General features: G+C 42.1%; 1 protein-coding gene across 4 annotated transcripts in view; it reads left to right on the top strand.

Annotated features, from left to right (window-relative positions):
* fbxl6 (F-box and leucine-rich repeat protein 6) overlaps window positions 1-23,295 on the top strand; it is a 35,641-nt gene extending 12,346 nt beyond the window's left edge. For 2 of the 4 annotated variants that reach the window (XM_065017676.1, XM_065017677.1), the window contains exons 2-9: window positions 4,627-5,191; window positions 5,370-5,528; window positions 5,846-5,909; window positions 9,204-9,335; window positions 10,480-10,587; window positions 19,576-19,689; window positions 19,960-20,191; window positions 20,623-21,954. In XM_065017676.1, coding sequence (XP_064873748.1) covers window positions 4,698-5,191; window positions 5,370-5,528; window positions 5,846-5,909; window positions 9,204-9,335; window positions 10,480-10,587; window positions 19,576-19,689; window positions 19,960-20,191; window positions 20,623-21,353 — 2,034 coding nt within the window. In that variant the 5' untranslated portion in view covers window positions 4,627-4,697 and the 3' untranslated portion in view covers window positions 21,354-21,954. The other 2 variants (XM_029657942.2, XM_065017675.1) reach the window with 2 other exon arrangements.
* The last annotated feature ends 459 nt before the right edge of the window (window positions 23,296-23,754 follow it).

Genomic DNA, 23,754 nt, shown 5'->3' with positions numbered 1-23,754 from the left:
AGCTTCAAACTAACCAGTTCAACCTGGTTCAGGTTATCAGTCAACCTACCAGGGTATTTACAAACAGCACAGGAATGAAATCATCAACATGTATTGATCACATCTTTACTAATGCTGAAGAAATCTGCTTTAACGCAGTATCCAAATCCATAGGATGCAGTGATCACAATATAGTAGCCATATCTAGGAAAACCAAAGTTCCAAAGGCTGGGCCGAATATAGTGTATAAGAGGTCATACTGTCGTGTATTGGTTAATGTGACGACTGTAATCATTCGATGAGCAACAAGTTTTTAATTATGTGATTAACCGAATCAAGTAATTATTAACTAATTAACCTGGGGCACCATGGGAAAACAACTAGTTTTTATTGAGTTTCTATTTCCCAAATGAACTCAAATAATATCAGAATATCGATTTTACAACAGCCGCTAATTAACCAGTTGCCTCTATCAGTCTCAATCTTTTTTTTATTTTTTATTTATTTTACCTTTATTTAACTAGGCAAGTCAGTTAAGAACAAATTGTTATTTTCAATGATGGCCTAGGAACAGTGGGTTAACTGCCTGTTCAGGGGCAGAACGACAGATTTGTACCTTGTCAGCTCAGGGGTTTGAACTTGAAACCTTTCGGTTACTAGTCCAACGCTCTAACCACTAGGCTACTCTGCCGCCCCTGAACGTCGTATTGCCCTTGCATCTGCACGGACCCGGGTCCCACTAATGAATTTGTACCACACCAATCTTAATTTAATATTTATTTACTAAAAATCTAAAATGATGATAAAAGATACACATGGACAAAACACATTATAGGCTATTGATTAGAACTTAGTATAACGGGCCAACACACTATGTCGCGTGTACCCACAATGGGAATTTCAAAAGAGGTACACGAGAAATATACATTTGGGTGAATTTGTCAGCTATGCTATTCTAACCCTAGCCTTGCCTCAAACTGCCGACCCTATGGGTCAGAGAATATAATGATGTAATTACTGTGGATTCTCTGTTCGATGACGCACTTCTCCTGCGCACCTCCCTGCTCGTCCTCCCGGTGTCAGTGTCCCTTTTGGCCTAGGAGTCTGTTCCCTCACCCCTTTCTCTGGAAGAGGTCTTCTGAGGACAGACAGCTCTGTAGCTCAGAGCTCACAGCATAGGAATGAAACCCTTTAGATACCACGATTTGATGGGAGATGGAGGCTAGGTGGTTCGACTTGAATTCACCCGCTTAGACACAGCTACTCATCCATAGCTTGGGTAGAAAAGGATTTCTTTGTCCTCAAACTTGCGTTGCGTTCTGGGTTGTTTGACTTTTCAGACCCTGCTGCAGGTTTTATACCCTTGGGTCAGAAGTGGGCGTAACCGCCTTGAGGGCAATTCTCTGGATGTACCAAGTTAATGAGGCAAGGCTAGATTTTCTCAAATCCCATTTTAGACAACTAACTTAACATTTCATCTTCCCCAAAACATTCTCTTTGATTTGGATATTTTCCACACAACGTACAATGTGTAAACATCAAACATATATTAGGAAAACCCTTCACATTACAATGTTTTTGTAATAACATCATCTATTAACCTTTTAATAACATAAATAAATTACATACATTTTCATAGTCCACCTATCGTCATGACCACTATTGTGGCTGACGGAAACCATTGTTCCAAAGTCCCTTTATTTCATGTTTAATGTTCTGAGGCTGGTTCTCCATAGTGACAGGACAAAGGAATTTGTCTGTGGCCTGAGATTTACAAGGGGTGTGAGGCCATAAAAAACACCCCGTCTTCAGACCCACAGATCTCTCCTCCTCTGTTGTGGTAGCGCGTAAAAATAATCTCCTCGGTTGCAACACCCACGACCAAGTTCTAAACTGCCCCTGGAAGCAACGTCAGCACTTTTGGATTGGACTTTTGGATTGGTTCTCATATGCAGGCGCAATATTGACTCGTCAATTTGCACTCTCGTCAAACAATAGCATGGTATATTTTCATTGTAATACCTACTGTAATAGCTACTGTAAATTGGATATTGCAGTTAGAGTAACAAGAATTTAAGCTTTCTGTCCATATAAGACATGTCTATGTCCTGGGATTTTTTTGTTGTTACTTACAACGTCATGCTAATCACATTAGCTCACGTTTGCAAAACCGTCCCGCTGGCGATGCCGTAGAGGTTAATTTGTGGAAATGATTTCATATGATATGTTACGATTTACAATTTGTATGATATGTTTCCAAATTTGCAAAATGTACAATCTGTTACAAATTTCCAAAACATATGATATTTTAAGAATTCCAATTTGGTTAACGCTAGCTAGCTGGCTGCCCTTAGCTAGGCTAGGGGTTAAGGTTACGGTTAATGTTAGGAGTAGGTTAAAGGGTTAAGGTTAGGGGAAGGGTTAGTTAGAAGGGTTAAGGTCAGGGTTATATAACATGATAACAGATAATAGTTGCAAAGTAGCTAAAAGTATTAAGTAGTTCAAGTTACTAATTAACTCAAATTAAATTAGGCCCTAATCTATGGATTTCACATGACTGGGAATACAGATCTGTTAAAAAGGGTAGGGGTGTGGATCAGAAAATCAGTCAGCATCTGGTGTGACCACAATTTGCCTCATGCAGCTCAACACATTTCCTTCACATAGAGTTGATCAGACTGTTGATTGTGGCCGGTGGAATGTTGTCCCACTCCTCTTCGATGGCTGTGCGACGTTGATAGATATTGGTGGGAACTGGAACACACTGTCGTACATGTTGACCCAGAGTAACCCAAACATGTTTGAGTATGCAGGCTGGGACATTTTCAGCTTCTAGGAATTGTGTGCAGATCCTTGCGACATGGGGCTGTGCATTATCATGCTGAAACAGGAGGTGATGGCGGCGGATGAATGGCATGACAATGGCCCTCAGGATCTCGCCCCGGTATCTGTGTGCATTCAAATTGCCATTGATAAAATGCATTTGTGTTCGTTGTCTGGGGCTTATGCTTACACATACCATAACCCAACCCCACCATGGGTTCACAACATTGACATCAGCAAACCGCTCACCCACACAACGCCATTGTGTGATGGTTGTGTGGTTGTGAGACCGGTTGGACGTACTGCCAAATTCTCTAAAACGATGTTGGAGACGGCGTATGGTAGAGAAATTAACATTCAATTATCTGGCAACTGTTCTGGTGAACATTCCTGCAGTCAGCATGCCAATTGCACACTCCCTCAACTTGAGACATCTGGCATTTTGTTGTGTGACAAAATTGCACATTTTTATTGTGGCCTTTTGTCCCCAGAACAAGGTGTGCTTGTGTAATGATCATGCTGTTTCATCAGCTTCTTGATATGCCACACCTGTCAGGTGGATGGAGTATCTTGGAAAAGGAGAAATGTTCACTAACAGGGATGTAAACATTTGTGCACAACATTTGTGATAAATAATATTTTTGTGAATATTGAACATTTCTGGGGTATTTTATTTCAGCTCATGAAACATGTGACCAACACTTTACATGTTGCATACTGACTGGCCCGAATCTGTTAGCAAAGATTTGTAAAAGCCTATCGTTTCCAATGGGAGCAAATTAATTATAGTGGGCAGAACAAGCAAAGGAGGTGAGCAGAGCCAACCACGAGCTAGTGAGATCCAACTGGGGTATTTTAGCATTTATTTGAATATTTCAGTTAGGGAACATCTACTCAGAAGTGCGTGTGTGCAGTAACTCATTTTGGGCTCCTAAACAACGTCTACAAAATAGTCTACTCTGTTACAAATTATATTTTTGTAAACCGAAAACTGTATGGAGATCAAATGTTTAATCGATGAGAAAATGTGCCGAATTTGGGCCAAAATCCATCTCGCGCTATCTTCTCCCACTGCCGGCAACTGGGCTTCCTCCTCATCGCCATATTTGGTAGTGCGTGGAAACGCCAACCAGATGCTTCACATTAATACATCCAGTGAAATATCTGGCTCATTGTTCTGTCTGTCTGGTGCTTTCATGACAACTGGGAACTCGGACAAATACGAGTTCAAATCATTACCTCTGTGATCTTCAGGTCGGAAACTCTGAGCTCGAGAAAGAGGCCCGAGTTTCCAAGCTGGAATTTCGAGTTGGGTGGCCATTCAAAATAAATTTCAGTCGGAGCTCGTTTTTTCGGGAGTTCTCAGTTGTTGTGAACGCGGCAGTACCCTCCACTCGACTCTCGCTGCGCGACGAACGTAATAAATGTGGGCACCAGGCAGGCGCGCACTGTATTTATAGCTTCTCCTTTATTGTTTACAAGTAGCCTAGCTAGCTACTCCACGACGTGCCTCTTTTGTTGATTCATTTAAGTAAACATGTATGATGTGGCTCATTTAAAGGAAGATACATGCAGGTATGTCCACTAAATATTGGTTATATAAATTTGTAGCTTACTAGTTGTGCGGTTATGTTCAGCTAGCTAACGTTAGTTAGCCAGTTACCGGTAGCTACTGTAGCTAGCTAATCGTTTCTGCTGTCGGTTCTATCTAACCCTGTAATTATTGGCATTGTTTTTAGCTAACGAAATAAACAATAATACTTTTAATGTGATATTTATTTTAAATATTGCTGTTACATATCTGTTGTTTGTTTACACTTACAGATTTGTTTGAAGATAGGTGAAGTTAGGAAACGTCAAGTGTTTGTGTAGACACGGTGAAGATTGAGGACGAGATGGAAGATGGTACACCTGCAGGACTATCTGTGGGAATTGCTGACGATGCTCCCTCAAGCTCATCAGCAGCATCAACACGAAAGAGGAAGTCTGATGTGCTCAGAGATGCTAAGCCCAAGAAGAAAAAGAAGGCCAAAGTCAGCCGCCCCCCAAGGCTTGGCTACACTGTTGAACAAGGAGAGGATATGCTTCTGATCATATCGAATACAAATCAGTATGATAACATATGGCGGCCGAACACTAAAGGAAGAAAGAAAAAGAAAATCCTTAAAGGAAAAGCCAAAGTCACTCCAGCAAAGAAGCAGAATACGGTTCTTCCAAAGGGTAAAGCCACAAAGAAGCCACTGATCAAGAAAGGTGAACTGGAGCCCACACTGCAACACCACCAAGAGGAGGGCTTTGACAGCTGGGGTCAGAACCTACCAGTGGAAGTGTTAGTTAATATTTTCAAGATGGTAGTTCACCAAGATGGTGCAGTACCATTCCTGTGCAGGTAATGCAATGTTTCATGTAGCCTGCCCTTCTCATGTTGCATTTCATCATCTCTCTTAAATGGGAGATTCTAGACATAAAACTTAGATTAAATAAACAATCAAGCTCAATACAAGCTGCAATGAACATGGAAACTATCTGAGCTAACTGATATGTAAACATTCTGCACACTGTTTTAGGGTGGCTAAGGTGTGCCACCTATGGAATGCAGCTGCAGCCAGTCCTGCTCTGTGGCGCAGTGTGTCTGTGGGTTACTGCTGGTTGGAACCTGGTAAAACCCACTTACCTAAAACTGTACTGAAGATCAGGAACACTGTAAGTTGGCTTGCACAGAACAGGTCAGTACTATTTGGTAAAATTTCAAACAGAATAACAGAATAGAGTCTCCCACACTGTCTGAAACTATGTATGCCTGCTAAGTAAAATGTGGATCATAAGGCTAGTTCTGTGGTTTCACGGACACTGATTAAGCCAAGTCATGGACTAAAAAGCACCCAGTCCAGGGCATAATTTGTCCATGAAACAGACTGACCCATAGAGTAAATGTATTCTAAGCCCTAACAACAATTTTAGTAATTGAAAAAATAACATTAACTGACATAACTATGCCTATAAATAAGTAATAATGGTACATTTCTCTTATTTTGTTTTGAAGATTCTCTCAATTAAGAGACTTTTCTCTTAATCACTGGAAAAATAATGTTGACCATGTTGTGGAGGTAAGTTCTGATCTACACAATACAACTGTGATGTTACTGTTTTGCCATTTAATGCCTCAATGAGGCTGTTTGTTGCTTCATACCTGTTCTACATTTTTATTGGATCCATGTACTCTACTAATGTAGACTAATTGTAAGATATAGTTTGACATAGAAAGGAAAGCTATCACTGTTAAGTGTTTGATAATAACTTCACACCATGAAAGTCTGTATGAAATTTCCTGTTTAAGTCAAATCAAATGTTATTTGTCACATACACATGGTTAGCAGATGTTAATGCGAGTGTAGCGAAATGCTTGTGCTTCTAGTTCCGACAATGCAGTGATAACCAACAAGTAATCTAACTAACAATTCCAAATCTACTCTCTTATACACAGTGTAAGGGGATAAAGAATATGTACATAAGGATATATGAATGAGTGATGGTACAGAGCAGCATACAGTAGATGGTATCGAGTACAGTATATACATATGACATGAGTATGTAGACAAAGTGGCATAGTTAAAGTGGCTAGTGATACATGTATTACATAAGGATGCAGTCGATGATGTAGAGTACAGTATATACGTATGCATATGAGATGAATAATGTAGGGTAAGTAACATTATATAAGGTAGCATTGTTTAAAGTGGCTAGTGATATATTTACATCATTTCCCATCAATTCCCATTATTAAAGTGGCTGGAGTTGGGTCAGTGTCAATGACAGTGTGTTGGCAACAGCCACTCAATGTTAGTGGTGGCTGTTTAACAGTCTGATGGCCTTGAGATAGAAGCTGTTTTTCAGTCTCTCGGTCCCGGCTTTGATGCACCTGTACTGACCTCGCCTTCTGGATGATAGCGGGGTGAACAGGCAGTGGTTCGGGTGGTTGATGTCCTTGATGATCTTTATGGCCTTCCTGTAACATCGGGTGGTGTAGGTGTCCTGGAGGGCAGGTAGTTTGCCCCCGGTGATGCGTTGTGCAGACCTCACTACCCTCTGGAGAGCCTTACGGTTGAGGGCGGAGCAGTTGCCGTACCAGGCGGTGATACAGCCCGCCAGGATGCTCTCGATTGTGCATCTGTAGAAGTTTGAGTGCTTTTGGTGACAAGCCGAATTTCTTCAGCCTCCTGAGGTTGAAGAAGCGCTGCTGCGCCTTCTTCACGACACTGTCAGTGTGAGTGGACCAATTCAGTTTGTCTGTGATGTGTATGCCGAGGAACTTAAAACTTGCTACCCTCTCCACTACTGTTCCATCGATGTGGATAGGGGGGGTGTTCCCTCTGCTGTTTCCTGAAGTCCACAATCATCTCCTTAGTTTTGTTGATGTTGAGTGTGAGGTTATTTTCCTGACACCACACTCCGAGGGCCCTCACCTCCTCCCTGTAGGCCGTCTCGTCGTTGTTGGTAATCAAGCCTACCACTGTTGTGTCGTCCGCAAACTTGATGATTGAGTTGGAGGCGTGCGTGGCCACGCAGTCGTGGGTGAACAGGGAGTACAGGAGAGGGCTCAGAACGCACCCTTGTGGGGCCCCGTGTTGAGGATCAGCGGGGAGGAGATGTTGTTGCCTACCCTCACCACCTGGGGGCGGCCCGTCAGGAAGTCCAGTACCCAGTTGCACAGGGCGGGGTCGAGACCCAGGGTCTCGAGCTTGATGACGAGCTTGGAGGGTACTATGGTGTTGAATGCCGAGCTGTAGTCGATGAACAGCATTCTCACATAGGTATTCCTCTTGTCCAGGTGGGTTAGGGCAGTGTGCAGTGTGGTTGAGATTGCATCGTCTGTGGACCTATTTGGGCGGTAAGCAAATTGGAGTGGGTCTAGGGTGTCAGGTAGGGTGGAGGTGATATGGTCCTTGACTAGTCTCTCAAAGCACTTCATGATGACGGAAGTGAGTGCTACGGGGCGGTAGTCGTTTAGCTCAGTTACCTTTGCTTTCTTGGGAACAGGAACAATGGTGGCCCTCTTGAAGCATGTGGGAACAGCAGACTGGTATAGGGATTGATTGAATATGTCCGTAAACACACCGGCCAGCTGGTCTGCGCATGCTCTGAGGGCGCGGCTGGGGATGCCGTCTGGGCCTGCAGCCTTGCGAGGGTTAACACGTTTAAATGTCTTACTCACCTCGGCTGCAGTGAAGGAGAGACCGCATGTTTTCGTTGCAGGCCGTGTCAGTGGCACTGTATTGTCCTCAAAAGCGGGCAAAAAAGTTATTTAGTCTGCCTGGGAGCAAGACATCCTGGTCCGTGACTGGGCTGGGTTTCTTCTTGTAGTCCGTGATTGACTGTAGACCCTGCCACATGCCTCTTGTGTCTGAGCCGTTGAATTGAGATTCTACTTTGTCTCTGTACACTTAGCTTGTTTAATAGCCTTGCGGAGGGAATAGCTGCACTGTTTGTATTCGGTCATGTTGCCAGACACCTTGCCCTGATTAAAAGCAGTGGTTCGCGCTTTCAGTTTCACGCGAATGCTGCCATCAATCCACGGTTTCTGGTTAGGGAATGTTTTTATCGTTGCTATGGGAACGACATCTTCAACGCACGTTCTAATGAACTCGCACACCGAATCAGCGTATTCGTCAATATTTTTATCTGACGCAATACGAAACATGTCCCAGTCCACGTGATGGAAGCAGTCTTGGAGTGTGGAGTCAGCTTGGTCTGACCAGCGTTGGACAGACCTCAGCGTGGGAGCCTCTTGTTTCAGTTTCTGCCTGTAGGCAGGGATCAACAAAATGGAGTCGTGGTCAGCTTTTCCAAAAGGGGCGGGGCAGGGCCTTATATGCGTCGCGGAAGTTAGAGTAACAGTGATCCAAGGTTTTACCACCCCTGGTTGCGCAATCGATATGCTGATAAAATTTAGGGAGTCTTGTTTTCAGATTAGCTTTGTTAAAATCCCCAGCTACAATGAATGCAGCCTCCGGATAAATGGTTTCCAGTTTGCAAAGAATTAAATAAAGTTCGTTCAGAGCCATCGACGTGTCTGCTTGGGGGGGGATATATATGGCTGTGATTATAATCGAAGAGAATTCTCTTGGAAGATAATGCGGTCTACATTTGATTGTGAGGAATTCTAAATCAGGTGAACAGAAGGATTTGAGTTCCTGTATGTTTCCTTCATCACACCATGTCTCGTTAGTCATGAGGCATACGCCCCCGCCACTCTTCTTACCAGAAAGATGTTTATTTCTGTCGGCGCGATGCGTGGAGAAACCCGTTGGCTGCACCGCATCGGATAGCGTCTTCCCAGTAAGCCATTCTGATTGTGTTTCAGGTTTTCTTTATTGATTAACATCCCACTGTTTACCTAACAGGTTTTGTCCCAGTCCTGCCCCCATCTCCGCTCACTCAAGCTGTCATACTGTACAGGCGTGACTGAGAAGGCCTTTCAGAGCCTCAGTGGCAGCTGCCGGTCCCTGGATAGCATTAACGTCCAGTACTCTGAGGTAGGCCAAAAAGCATGTCAGTAGACATAATGATGGTTCACTCACACTTTAGCACACAAAGGTCCAAATACTGCACCATAGGAGTCCAGATACTGTGCCGTCTGAAAGTATTCACACACCTTGAATTTTCCACATTTTGTTGTTTTACAGCAGGGGTTCCCAAACTTTTTGTTGTCCCATTTTGATAAAAAAAAAAAATTAACTATTTTTAACCCCACCATGTAAAAAAATACTTCCTTCAGATATGTTTTTTTCTTCAAGTGGGGTATGACGGTCTATTACAAATCAGTCTGACAGTACTTTTTCAAGTATTTACATCTGAAGGAAGTGTGGTTCGAGGTGACTTAAATCAGAATCGGAATGGTATTGGAAAGTTCAGAAGATCATCAGGCAATTTTGTATGATCTTCTGTGTAGAAAAGTCCATCATTGATGGACATGTCCATTCTGATTTAGTTCCTGGTATTGTCCTTTCTAATGAGCCCTGCGTGACTTGTGGGCATTGTAGAGGGAAACATCACACATGCATTTTCCTGAGAGTCCTATCTTTCAGTGATAGGGTCATAATATTGTTTTATCTTAAACATTTGTCTGTAATTTTGAACGGTAGTGTACCTGGTTCAGTCTGCTTTCCAACACACACCCCGGGAGACAAATTGACCTTTCAGCAGGACAATAATCTAAAACACAAAGCCAAATATACAGTGCATTCGGAAAGTATTCAGACCCCTTGACTTTTTCCACATTTGTTACGTTACAGCCTCATTCTAAAATGTATTAAATAGTTGTAATTATTTTGTATTGTGTGTAGATTGAGGATTTAAAAAATAATAACAATACATTTTACACTAAGGCTGTAACGTAACAAAATGTGAAAGAAGTCAAGGGGTCTGAATACTTTCCGAATGCACTGTACAATGGAGTTGCTTATCTAGACGACATTGAATGTTCCTGAGTGACCTAGTTATAGTTTTGACTTAAATCTGCTTTAAAATCTATGGCAAAACTTAAAAGTAGCTGTCTAACTACACTTCTGCCTATTGATTGTATCACTTTTCATTAGACGTACCGTCATTAAAGTAGGTAGAACTTCTTTGTGTATATATTAAATGCCTAAAATCTTATACTCTCTCTTGTTGCTATAGATACAGGTTGAAGGGCTTGTCACCTTCTTGGAATCCTATGGCAGTCAACTTAGACAGATTCTGTTCACCCATGGGCCCAGGAATGACCGACTTCTCACTGCTATCTCCGTAGGTGCCATTTTATTTCTTACAGTATTTGACGACTTGCGTATAATACAGAGACTTCAGGAAGAATTTATCCCCCATGACTTTTCCCACATTTTGTTGTGTTAAAGCCTGCATTTAAAATGGATTACATGTAGATGTTGTGTCACTGGCCTACACACTATACTCCACAATGTCAAAGTGGAATTATGTTTTTAGAAATTGACAAATTACTGTTTTTTTATGATTGCTTATCCTTGAAACTATAGGCTGATTTTACAAAACTCTACACACTAACCACCAAACCTTACACCAAACCAGCAAAACATTATACATCTCTTGCAAAAGCAAACAATTCTTGCAAAACTCTAAATTGTTTTTGCATCAGTACAGTACACACAAACCATCATTTGAATAAGCACACGAAGCACCAACCACGCACTGATAGTATAAATGAAAAACACTTGTGGCTTTTTCTGTGTGCAGGGCATAGCAGTTTGCAATGAAGTTGTGTCATATATGTAGTAAACACACATGCACACAGGTATCCAAATGTGTAAAGTATGGATGTGTATTCTGAACATAGTGTCTTATCAATACAAATAAGGGGGAAAAGATTTTTAGTTCTCTCAATGTTCTAACACTCCTCAAACAACAAAAGCACAGTAGGAGAAAACAAACATTTCTACTAGAAAAAAATAACAGAAAAAAAGTGTACATCTCGTGGGTCTGGCCATAAGACTTCATCCACAGGCCATGTTGTCTTGAGCTAGGAAGCGTGGAAAGTATGGCCTGGAGTGCTGTATCCAGGCCTGGCATGACCCCTGATCCATGCCTCCTCCATTGCCTGTAGATGGGGTATGTGTTGGTGGGGCTGGTGATCATACACCTTCCAACGCCATGCAGAGAATAATTCTTCAATAGGATTCAAGAATGGAGAGTATAGGGGGAGATTGAGTGCGATGAAAAGTGGGTGACCTGTGAACCAATGGTGGACCACAGCAGCCCGGTGGAAACTAACATTGTAGCACTGTAGAGATCAATGTTTACAGTTTTGCTAGAAGTGTGTTATTAAATTGCAAACTGAGTGTAAAGCAGTGAGTTAGGTTTACAGTTTTGCAAAAAGTGTGTTTAAAATTACAACCTGAGTTTAAAGCAGAGAACGAGCATTCAGTTTGGCACATGTGGTAAATGCATTGGCTACAAGTGTTAATGGTTTCAGAGGGAGTGCTTCAATAATCACTGTTAGTGTTTAAGCATTCATCCCATTTGTTATGGCAAGACTAAGGTCAGGAGGCAAAATGTGTAAAACAAGTCACATGATAAGTTGCATGGATTCACTCTTTGCGCACTAATAGTGTTTAACATAGAAAAATGTAATGACTACCTCATCTCTGTACCCCACACATACAATTATCTGTAAGGTCCCTCAGTCGAGCAGTGAATTTCAACCACAAAGACCAGGGAAGTTTTCCCATGCCACGCAAAGATGGGCACCTATTGGGAGATGTTTCTTTTTTTTTTTTTTAAGGCAGACATTGAATATCACTTTGAGCATGGTAAAGTTGTTCATTACTAGGGTTGCAAAGGGTCGGAAATTTTCCGGTAATTTTCCTTTAATTTAAGCCTGGGAATTTTGCTTAAATTCATTTTTAAAATGTTAGCTTACAATGAGGGTAAAAGTATTTGATCCCCTGCTGATTTTCTACGTTTGCCCACTGGCAAAGAAATGATCAGTCTATAATTTTAATGGTAGGTTTATTTGAGTGGTGAGAGAAAATAACAACAACAAAATCCAGAAAAACGCATGTCAAAAATGTTATAAATTGATTTGCATTTTGAGGGAAATAAGTATTTGACCCCCTCTCAATCAGAGAGATTTCTGGCTCTTTTTATACAGGTAACAAACTGAGATTAGGAGCACACTCTTAAAGGGTGTGCTCCTAATCTCAGTTTGTTACCTGTATAAAAGACACCTGTCCACAGAAGCAATCAATCAGATTCCAAACTCTCCACCATGGCCAAGACCAAAGAGCTCTCCAAGGATGTCAGGGACAAGATTGTAGACCTACACAAGGCTGGAATGGGCTACAATACCATCGCCAAGCAGCTTGATGAGAAGGTGACAACAGTTGGTGCGATTATTCGCAAATGGAAGAAACACAAAATAACTGTCAATCTCCCTCGGCCTGGGGCTCAATGCAAGATCTCACCTTGTGTATTTGCAATGATCATGAGAACGGTGAGGAATCTACACGGGAGTATCTTGTCAATGATCTCAAGGCAGCTGAGACCATAGTCACCAAGAAAACAATTGGTAACACACTACGCCATGAAGGACTGAAATCCTGCAGCGCCTGCAAGGTCCCCCTGCTCAAGAAAGCACATATACATGCCCGTCTGAAGTTTGCCAATGAACATCTGAATGATTCAGAGGACAACTGGGTGAAAGTGTTATGGTCAGATGAGACCAAAATGGAGCTCTTTGGCATCAACTCAACTCGCAGTGTTTGGAGGAGGAGGAATGCTGCCTATAACCCCAAGAATACCATCCCCACCATCAAACACGGAGATGGAAACATTATGCCTTGGGTGTTTTTCTGCTAAGGGGACAGGACAACTTCACTGCATCAAAGGGACGATGGACGGGGCCATGTACCGTCAAATCTTGGGTGAGAACCTCCTTTCTTCAGCCAGGGCATTGAAAATGGGTCGTGGATGGGTATTCCAGCATGACAATGACTCAAAACACACGGCCAAGGCAACAAAGGAGTGGCTCAAGAAGAAGCACATTAAGGTCCTGGAGTAGCCTAGCCAGTCTTCAGACCTTAATCCCATAGAAAATCTGTGGAGGGAGCTGAAGGTTCGAGTTGCCAAACATCAGCCTCGAAACCTTAATGACTTGGAGAAGATCTGCAAAGAGGAGTGGGACAAAATCCCTCCTGAGATGTGTGCAAACCTGGTGGCCAACTACAAGAAACGTCTGACCTCTGATTGCCAACAAGGGTTTTGCCACCAAGTACTAAGTCATGTTTTGCAGAGGGGTCAAATATTTATTTCCCTCATTAAAATGCAAATCAATTTATAACATTTTTGACATACATTTTTTCTGGATTTGTGTTGTTATTCTGTCTCTCACTGTTCAAATAAACCTACCATTAAAATGATAGACTGATCATTTCTTTGTCAGTGGGCAAACGTACAAAATCAGCAGGGGATCAAGTACTTTTTCCCTCACTGTATGTGTATCCCACAAAGGTTCACTGTTATAAGGACATTTTAGGTCATGTGGCATATTTTGGTTAAACTATCCCCTATTCAATGGAATCGCAACCATCTGCATGCACAGTGCAGTCTTCCATCACATGTACAGCTGATTCTCAAGATCTTGCACACTAATGAGATTATTGAGCTGCTATTGAACCCACACTACTACACTGTCTGAGCCAAGGACTACATGCTTTCTGGTAAGTTTTGATTACAATACTGGGTGGGTGGATATATTTTATATGACATGCATGCGTTTTTGTTAACTAGTAAATAGTAGCCTACAGCAAAGTGTGTTTAAATCATTTCTAACTTGTTAACAATTTCTGCTAGTTAGTTTTTGCTAACATGTGGTTTTAGCTTGCTTGAGCCTGCTAACTGAGTGTTAATTCACCTGTTTCCATACATGTTTCATTTTAAAACATTTATCTTTCAAAGGAGTTATCTGTACAGTCGTGGCCAAAAGTTTTGAGAATGACACAAATATTAATTTTCAAAGTCTGCTGCCTCGGTGTCTTCAGATATTTTTGTCAGATGTTACTATTGAATATTGAAGTATAATTACAGGCATTTATTGACAATTACATGAAGTTGATGCAAAGAGTCAATATTTGCAGTGTTTCTGCAATCCGCCCTGGCATGCTGTCAATTAACTTCTGGGCCACATCGTGACAGATGGCAGTCCATTCTTGCATAATCACAATGCTTGGAGTTTGTCAGAATTTGTGGGTTTTTGTTTGTCCACCTGCCTCTTGAGGATTGACCACAAGTTCTCAATGGGATTAAGGTCTGAGGAGTTTCCTGGCCATGGACCCAAAATATCGATGTTTTGTTCCCCGAGCCACTTAGTTATCACATTTGCCTTTTGGCAAGGTGCTCCATCATGCTGGAAAAGGCATTGTTCTTCACTAAACTGTTCCTGGATGGATGGGAGAAGTTGCTCTCGGAGGATGTGTTGGTACCATTCTTTATTCATGGCTGTGTTCTTAGGCAAAATTGTGAGTGAGCCCACTCCCTAGGCTGAGATGCATGACACAGGACTGATGGTAGCGCTCACCTTCTCCGGACAAGCTTTTTTTCCGGATGCCCCAAACGATCGGAAAGGGGATTCATCAGAGAAAATGACTTTACCCCATCATACAAACTGAGGCAGTAGACTTTGTAAAATTCATATTTATCATTCTCAAAATGGCCACGACTGTACATGGAATTTAGTTATTATATATATATATATATATATATATATATATTTTTCTATCTTTACAGACAAATGCCATGGCCACTATCTGATGTGTGGAGACATTTCACTGCAGCTAATGTAGAAGGAAAAGTTGTCCATTTGCAAATACTGTGCCAAATCATATGTGAAGAATGCAACAAAGATCTAGAATCATCTGGCCAAGTGCATCAAGTTCCGTCAGCGCTCACAACAAGCAACCTCTGACTAAAGTCCGTCTACTTCTATTCGAGGTGAAAATGATGATTCGGACACCTTATTGATAGCAACAGCTCATGGTCCTCCTGGAATCAGAAGTTTTTTTGACTCAATGGAGGAACGTAGTCAGAGATGCTGACGAATGTCTTGCTCAAGCTGTGTATGCAACTGGTTCACCTCTGATGCTCACAGGCAATGTGTATTGGAAGAGATTTCTGAACGTTCTTCTCCCAGCATACACCCCTCCAACCAGACATGCCTTTTCTACTCATTTGCTGGATGCAGAGTTCAACAGAGTTCAAGTGAAGGTCAAGCAAATCCTAGAGAAAGCAGACTGTATTGCAATCATCTCCGATGGGTGGTTGAATGTTCGTGGGCAAGGAGTAATTTACTACATCCATCTCCACCCCTCAACCAGTATTCTACAAGAGCACAGACACAAGGGACAACAGACACACCGGTCTCTACATTGCCGATGAGCTGAATGCAGTCAACAATGACCTTGGACCACAGAAGGTATTTGCACTGGTGACGGACAATGCTGCAAACATGAAGGCTGCTTGGTCTAAAGTGGAGGAGTCCTACCCTCACAACACACCCATTGACTGTGCTGCTCATGCATTGAATCTGCTCCTCAAGGACATCATGGCACTGAAAACAATGGATACACTCTAGAGCCAATGAAATGGTTAGGTATGTGAAGGGTCATCAAGTTATAACAGCAACCTGCCTCACCAAGCAAAGTGAGAAGAATGAGAGCACCACCCTGAAGCTGCCCAGCAACACCCGTGTCATCATGTTTGACAGTCTCTTGGAGGGGAAGGAGTCTCTCCAAGAAATGGCCATATCACAGTCTGCCGATTATAGACAGCCCCATCAAGAGGATCCTCCTGGATGATGTATTTTGGGAGAGAGTGTTAAGCAGCCTGAAACTCCTGAAACCTATAGCAGTAGCCATTCCATGGATTGAGGGAGACAATGCCATCCTGTCTGATGTTCAGACTCCGCTTGCAGATGTAAGAAGAAATCCAAACTGCCCTGCCTACTTCACTGTTGCTCCAAGCAGAGGAAACTGCAGTTCTGAAATACATCAAAAAGCGTGAAGACTTCTGCCTGAAGCCCATACACACTGCAGCGTACATGTTGGACCCCAAGTATGCTGGCAAGAGCATCCTGTCTGTTGCAGAGATCAACAAGGCCTATGGTGTCATCACTACCGTGTCTTGCCATCTTGGCCTGGATGAGGGCAAGGTTCTTGGCAGTCTGGCGAAGTACACTTCCAAGCAAGGGCTTTGGGATGGAGATGCAATATCTCATCAGCCAACTGGTGGAAGGGACTTCGTGGATCTGAGGCTCTTTCTGCTGTTGCCTCCATCATCCTCCAAATCCCACCAACATCAGCCTCCTCAGAACGCAACTGGTCCTTGTTTGGGAACGCACACACCAAAGCACGCAACAGGCTGACCAATACAAGGGTTGAAAAATTGGTGGCCATCTGGGCAAATTTGAGGCTGACAATGACAATGAGCCATCCTCAGCAAGGTTGGAAAGTGACAGTGAGGATGATGCCTCAGACTCTGATGTTTAAGAGGTGGACATTGAGAAGACACGTGGAAGCCTGAGAGGTAGACAACCAAAGCTTTAGTTTCTAGACTAAAATGTTTTTGGGAGATGTGATGGATCATTTAATATTCCCTTTTGTTGTTCAATGAAATCATCCCATGTGAAGAGTCAACTCATTTAATTAAAGTAAAAAAATTTTTTTTTAAACTTCTGTTGGAAGGATTTAATCATTTGCAATTGTCTACTTATGATAAGGTAAAATGTTTATGTTTTTGACTCCATATGATATGGTAAATATATCCAATGCAAAAAATCTACATTTTTAAATGGTATTAATTTGAATATTTCCCATATATTCCCACGTAAAGTTACCACCTCTGAATTTTCCCTAAAATGTGCAACCCTATTCATTCCACTTTGAATGGTGTATCAATGCATCCAGTCCCTACAAAGCTATAGGTGTCCTTCCTAACTCAACTACCCTTCCTGGGGACCAGCAAAATTAAGGCAGTTATACATTTAAAAAAACATTACAATACATTCAAAACAGATTTCACAACATTGTGTGCCGAAAAGCCCCTACTCTACAACACAAAATCCATGTGTGTGTATAGTGTGTATGTTATCTTGTGTTTTGTATTCAGAGAGAACCCTGGTTCAGTCTGCTTTCCAACAGACACTGGGATACAAATTAATCTTTCAATAGGACAGTAACCTAAAACACAAGGCCAAATATACACTGAGTGCACAAAACATTATGAACACCTGCTCTTTCCATGACATTCACAGACCAGGTGAAAGCTATGATCCCTTATTGATGTCCCTTGCTACAGTGCATTTGGAAAGTATTCAGACACTTAACTTTTTCCACATTTGGTCGTTACAGCCCTATTCTAAATTCGATTAAATAAATAAATAAATCCTAAGCAATCTACACACTACCCCATAATGTTTGCAAATTTATTTAAAAAAATAAACACCTTATTTCCATAAGTATTCAGACCCTTTGCTATGAGACTTGAAATAGAGCTCAGGTGCATCATGTTTCCATCGATCATCCTTGATGTTTCTACAACTTGATGAGGGTCCACTTGTGGTAAATTCAATTGATTGGACATGATTTGGACAGGCACACACCTGTCTATATAAGGTCCCACAGTTGACAGTGCATGTCAGAGCAAAAACCAAGCCAAGAAGTCGAAGGAATTGTCCATAGAGCTCCGAGACAGGATTGTGTCGAGGCACAGATCTAGGGAAGGGTACCATTTCTGCAGCATTGAATGTCCACAAGAACACCGTGGCCTCCATCTGTCCTAAATGGAAGAAGTTTGGAACCACCAGGACTCTTCCTAGAGCTCGCCGCACGGGGCCAAACTGAGCAATTGGGGTAGAAGGGCCTTGGTCAGGGAGGTGAGCAAGAACCCGATGGTCACTCTGACAGGGCTCTAGAGTTCCTCAGTGGAGATGGGAAAACCTTCCAGAAGGACAACCATCTCTGCAGCACTCCACCAATCAGGCCTTTATGGTAGTGGCCAGACAGAAGCCAGCCACTCCTTAAAAGGCACATGACAGCCCACTTGGAGTTTTCCAAAAGGCACCTAGGGACTATAGGACTCTGACCATGAGAAACAGGATTCTCTGGTGTGATGAAACCAATATGGAAATCTTTAGCTTGAATGCCAAGCACCATGTCTGGAGGAAAACTTACACCGCTCATCACCTGACCAATACCGTCGATACGGTGAAGCGTGGTGGTGGCAGCATCAGGACAATGACCCTAAACACACAGCCGAGACAATGCAGGTGTGGCTTCGGGACAAGTCTCTGAATTCCCTTGAGGGGCCCAGCCAGAGCTTGGACTTGAACCCGATCGAACATCTCTGAAAATAGCTGTGCAGCGTCGCTCCCTGTCCAACCTGACCGAGCTCGAGAGGCTCTGTAAAGAAGAAAGTGAGAAACTCTACAAATACAGGTGTGCCAAGCTTGTAGCTTCATACCCAAGAAGACTCAAGGCTGTGATCGCTGCCAAAGTTGCTTCAACAAAGTACTGATTTTAAAGGGTCTGAATTCCTGAGTTAAATGTGATATTTCAGTTTTATTTTTAATACATTTGCAAAAATGTCGCAACCAGTTTTTGTCTTGTTATTGTGTGTAGATTGAGGGGGGGGGGGGGGGGTGATTTAATCAATTTTAGAATAAGGCTGTAATGTAAAAAAAAAAAATGTGAAAAGTGAAGTAACCGAGAGGATACTTTGGGGAAATTAACTCAATATTAGGAAGGTGTTCTTAATATTTTTGACACTCGGTGTACACAAGTTGCTTACCAAGATGACTTTTCCTGAGTGGCCTAGTTACAGTTTTGAGTTAAATCTGCTTAAATCTATGGCAAGCCTTAAATGATCAACAATCAACTGTGCAAAGCTCTTAGACTTAACCAGAAAGACTCACAGCTATAGTTACTGCCAAATGTGATTCTACCATGTATTGCACTCGGGGGGATGAATAGTTATGTAATTAAGATATTCGTTTTTTTATTTCTCGTCAATGTTTTACCAATGTTAGAATTTTTGAGCGTTGACAAAATAAAGACAATTCAATCCATTTTAATCCCACTTTGTAACACAAAAGGTGGAAAAAGTCAAGAGGTGTGAATACTTTCTGAAAGCAATGGATTTAAATTATTGCTGCCCTCAATTACTCAATTAATATTTGAAATATATGTCCCATACTGTATGTCATTTTACTAGAGAGGATGCTGCCCTGAGTTGCAATTGCTGGAAATAAACACAAAGCTGGACAGTGGATATTGCCAGCTTCCAATCTGCATCCAAGCTTTGCAAAATGGCTGTCCTAAACTGCAGGTATTTATTCTTTACCCAGTTGCTTATTATGATTACATCTTTTTATTTAGTCATTTAGCAGACGCTCTTATCCAGAGCAACTTAATGGATTCATCTTAAAATGGGACAACCATATATCACAGGCATAGTAAATTATACTTTTCCTCAATAAATTAGATATCAGCAAAGTCAGAGAGGGGGTGGTTTATCTTATTGAATGGCTTTTTATTTCTTGTGTAAAGGGACAAACACATTGCAGACCTTTTTGATTTGTTTTCTCTTGTGCCTCAGACTTTTCGGATGCTGAATGTCATTCCGATGCCTAAAATGACTCGTAATGGGTCGGGTTCCACATCTGGCTTCCCTTTACTGGAGGAGCTGTGTATGGCCACTACAGCTGTTTCCTTTATGACTGACCAAGACTTGACTAAGATTGTCTACGACTCCCCTAAACTGCGTGTGCTGGACCTGAGAGGTTGTTCCCGGATCACAGCAGCCGGGCTCTCTTCTCTACCATGTGAAGGTACAGTATATCCAGACAAACCCATCCATTGTTGATGCTGTGGGTGGCCTTTGTTTGTGCAATCAATCAAATGCAGAATTTGGCCAAGTCTGTTGCTACCCTCTTGGTTAGTTACAGTGGGGAGAACAAGTATTTGATACACTGCGGATTTTGCAGGTTTTCCTACTTACAAAGCATGTAGAGGTCTGTAATTTTTTATCATAGATACACTTGAACTGTGAGACGGAATCTAAAACAGAAATCCAGAAAATCACATTGTATGATTTTGAAGTAATTAATTAGCATTTTATTGCATGACATAAGTATTTGATCACCTACCAACCAGTAAGAATTCTGGCTCTCACAGACCTGTTAGTTTTTCTTTAAGAAGCCCTCCTGTTCTCCACTCATTACCTGTATAAAAGACACCTGTCCATACACTCAATCAACAGACTCCAACCTCCCCACAATGGGCAAGACCAGAGATTTGTGTAAGGACATCAGGGATAAAATTGTAGACCTGCACAAGGCTGGGATGGACTACAGGACAACAGGCAAGCAGCTTGGTGAGAAGGCAACAACTGTTGGCGCAATTATTAGAAAATGGAAGAAATTCAAGATGATGGTCAATCACCCTCGGTCTGGGGCTCCATGCAAGATCTCACCTCGTGGGGCATCAATGATCAGGAGGAAGGTGCGGGATCAGCCCAGAACTACACGGCAGGACCTGGTCAATGACCTGAAGAGAGCTGGGACCACAGTCTCAAAGAAAACCATTAGTAACACACTACGCAGTCATGGATTAAAATCCTGCAGCTCACGCAAGGTCCCCCTGCTCAAGCCAGCGCATGTCCAGGCCCGTCTGAAGTTTGCCAATGACAATCTGGATGATCCAGAGGAGGAATGGGAGGTCATGTGGTCTGATAAGACAAAAATAGAGCTTTTTGGTCTAAACTCCACTCGCGGTGTTTGGAGGAAGAAGAAGGATGAGTACAACCCCAAGAACACCATCCCAACCGTGAAGCATGGAGGTGGAAACATCATTCTTTGGGGATGCTTTTATGCAAAGGGAACAGGACAACTGCTCCGTATTGAGGGGAGGATGGATGGGGCCATGTATTGCGAGATCTTGGCCAACAACCTCCTTCCCTCAGTAAGAGCATTGAAGATGGGTCGTGGCTAGGTCTTCCAGCATGACAACGACCCGAAACGCACAGACAGGGCAACTAAGAAGTGGCTCTGTAAGAAGCATCTCAAGGTCCTGGAGTGGCCTAGCCAGTCTCCAGACCTGAACCCAATAGAAAATCTTTGGAGGGAGCTGAAAGTCTGTATTGTCCAGCGACAGCCCTGAAACCTGAAGGTCTGTATGGAGGAGTGGGCCAAAATCCCTGCTGCAGTATTTGCAAACCTGGTCAAGAACTACAGGAAAAGTATGATCTCTGTAATTGCAAACAGAGGTTTCTGTACCAAATATTAAGTTCTCCTTTTCTGATGTATCAAATACTTAAAAATCATACGTGATTTTCTGGATTTTTGTTTTAGATTCTGTCTCTCACAGTTGAAGTGTACCTATGATAAAAAAAATTACAGACCTCTACATGCTTTGTAAGTTGGAAAACCTGCAAAATCGGCAGTGTATCAAATACCTGTTCTCCCCACTGTATCAATAATTACATTGGTTCATGTCAATGTTGTAAACTCATATGCTTCAAATATCAATGATTACATAGGTTCATGATAACATTGATTATGATTTATGCTACTATATTCTCTGCTGTGTTTTTTCTTAGAGCTTGAGTGTCTGTACTGGGGACTGTACTTCAGCAGCAATGTCACAGTATCGTTGTCCAAGAAGGGAATTCACCTGCTGACCCAGAAATGGAGTGGTACCTTGCAGGAGCTAGACCTTGCCAACCAGCTCTTCTCTGAAGAAGACATGGAGATTGCCATGGGCCATCTAGCTCAGAGAACTGGAGAAAACCCCCTACGTTCGCTCAATCTTAGCGGGACCAAGGTCACAACACCTGCCCTCCGGTAGGCAACACATTGGTCTTCTTTTCAACATAAAATTCACCATGAAATGCAATAGTCAATACATTACGCTTTATCTATTGTTTGCAGAATACCTCTTTTTAGAATTGTTATCAGAACAGATGCATGAATTTGTGATATAAAGTATTTGAATTTCTCTACCTAGTTAAAACAGGTCACAAGTAGGGGCAGCATATCAGTGGTGTACTGGAGGTTAAGCGCACGTCAACGCTGTGCACCTTTTTTTATTTTGCGTGAGTGTTCACCCACCTTTTGTGGACAAATATATTGAAACTAAGTATAGGGAGTGTTACTTTACTCACCGCGAACCATGATCAGTGTTTACCCACTTTTTTTACCACTACATCACTGCAGTATATGATTGACCTAGATTGGCTTGAACTGGAGATCACATTTATTTTCTTTGTTTTGCAGGTTAGTTATAGGCCAGTCTACAGCACTCAATTACTTAAACTTGTCTTCCTGCCGTTACCTTCCAAGAGGTCTGAAAAAACTGTATCGTGGCCAAGAAGAAATCCACCAGCTGCTGGACAAATTAGAGTAATCTATTGGTCCAGTTATTTGTTCTAAGAATGCCTGCAAAAGGACATTGTCTTCAAACCAATCATAAAAGTGAATATGAATCCCCCCAATAGCTTAGCTTTAAAACATGTGTAACAGTATAACTTTAGACCGTCCCCTCGCCCATACCCGGGCTCGAACCAGGGACCCTCTGCACACATCAACAACAGTCACCCACGAAGCATAGTTACCCATCGCTCCACAAAAGCCGCGGCCCTTGCAGAGCAAGGGGAACTACTACTTCAAGGTCTCAGAGCAAGTGACGTCACTGATTGAAACGCTATTTAGCGCGCACCGCTAGCTAAGCTAGCCGTTTCACATCCGTTACACATGGATACTATTGAATACTTTTAAAAAATGTTTTACCATGACCACTCAATCCACAATTTGTCATTTTTGTCGTATTTTTTATCTGTATGTTGGTTTTATTCTAGACTCTCAACATGACTGGAATGCTCTAAGCTGATGTGTAAATATGTTGAATAAAATGTGGTTTCAATTACCTTGCTAAATATGTCTCAAATTCCGTGTTACTATTAAGAAAATGAATGTTGTGTACTTATTTGTCAACTTTAGAGCTGAATATAAACTTGGGCTAATCTGTAACAAAAACCCAGAGTGTGTATAATTGTTCATGTATTACAGGGGTTTCTCCTATTTCTAGTAGTGCCAAGTTATCCACAAGAGGGAGGGATAGTCTGTTCAAATGAGTATGCCAGTATATACTGTATCTTGCTGCTTAAGTGGATGACTTGTCTTTGCTAATGGCTTTGTTTCATTTCAAGTGAAAAGACATCAGTCTGACAGACGAGGACAAAATGTGCTGGAATCGGGTCCAATTGTATATTTTATGCACACCCCACTCTTATTTTTACTCCGTCATTATTCCTGTTTAAGGGTACAGAGCTAAGCAAAACAATCTTGTGTGTGGTATATTGATATCAAGCATAACAGTTTTTAACCTTTTTGCT

This window comes from Oncorhynchus nerka, linkage group LG4, assembly GCF_034236695.1.
Source record: "Oncorhynchus nerka isolate Pitt River linkage group LG4, Oner_Uvic_2.0, whole genome shotgun sequence".
NCBI classification, from domain to species: Eukaryota; Metazoa; Chordata; class Actinopteri; order Salmoniformes; family Salmonidae; genus Oncorhynchus; species Oncorhynchus nerka.
The sequence above is the reverse complement of the archived record's forward strand: the minus strand, read 5'-3'. Positions and strand labels throughout refer to the sequence as shown.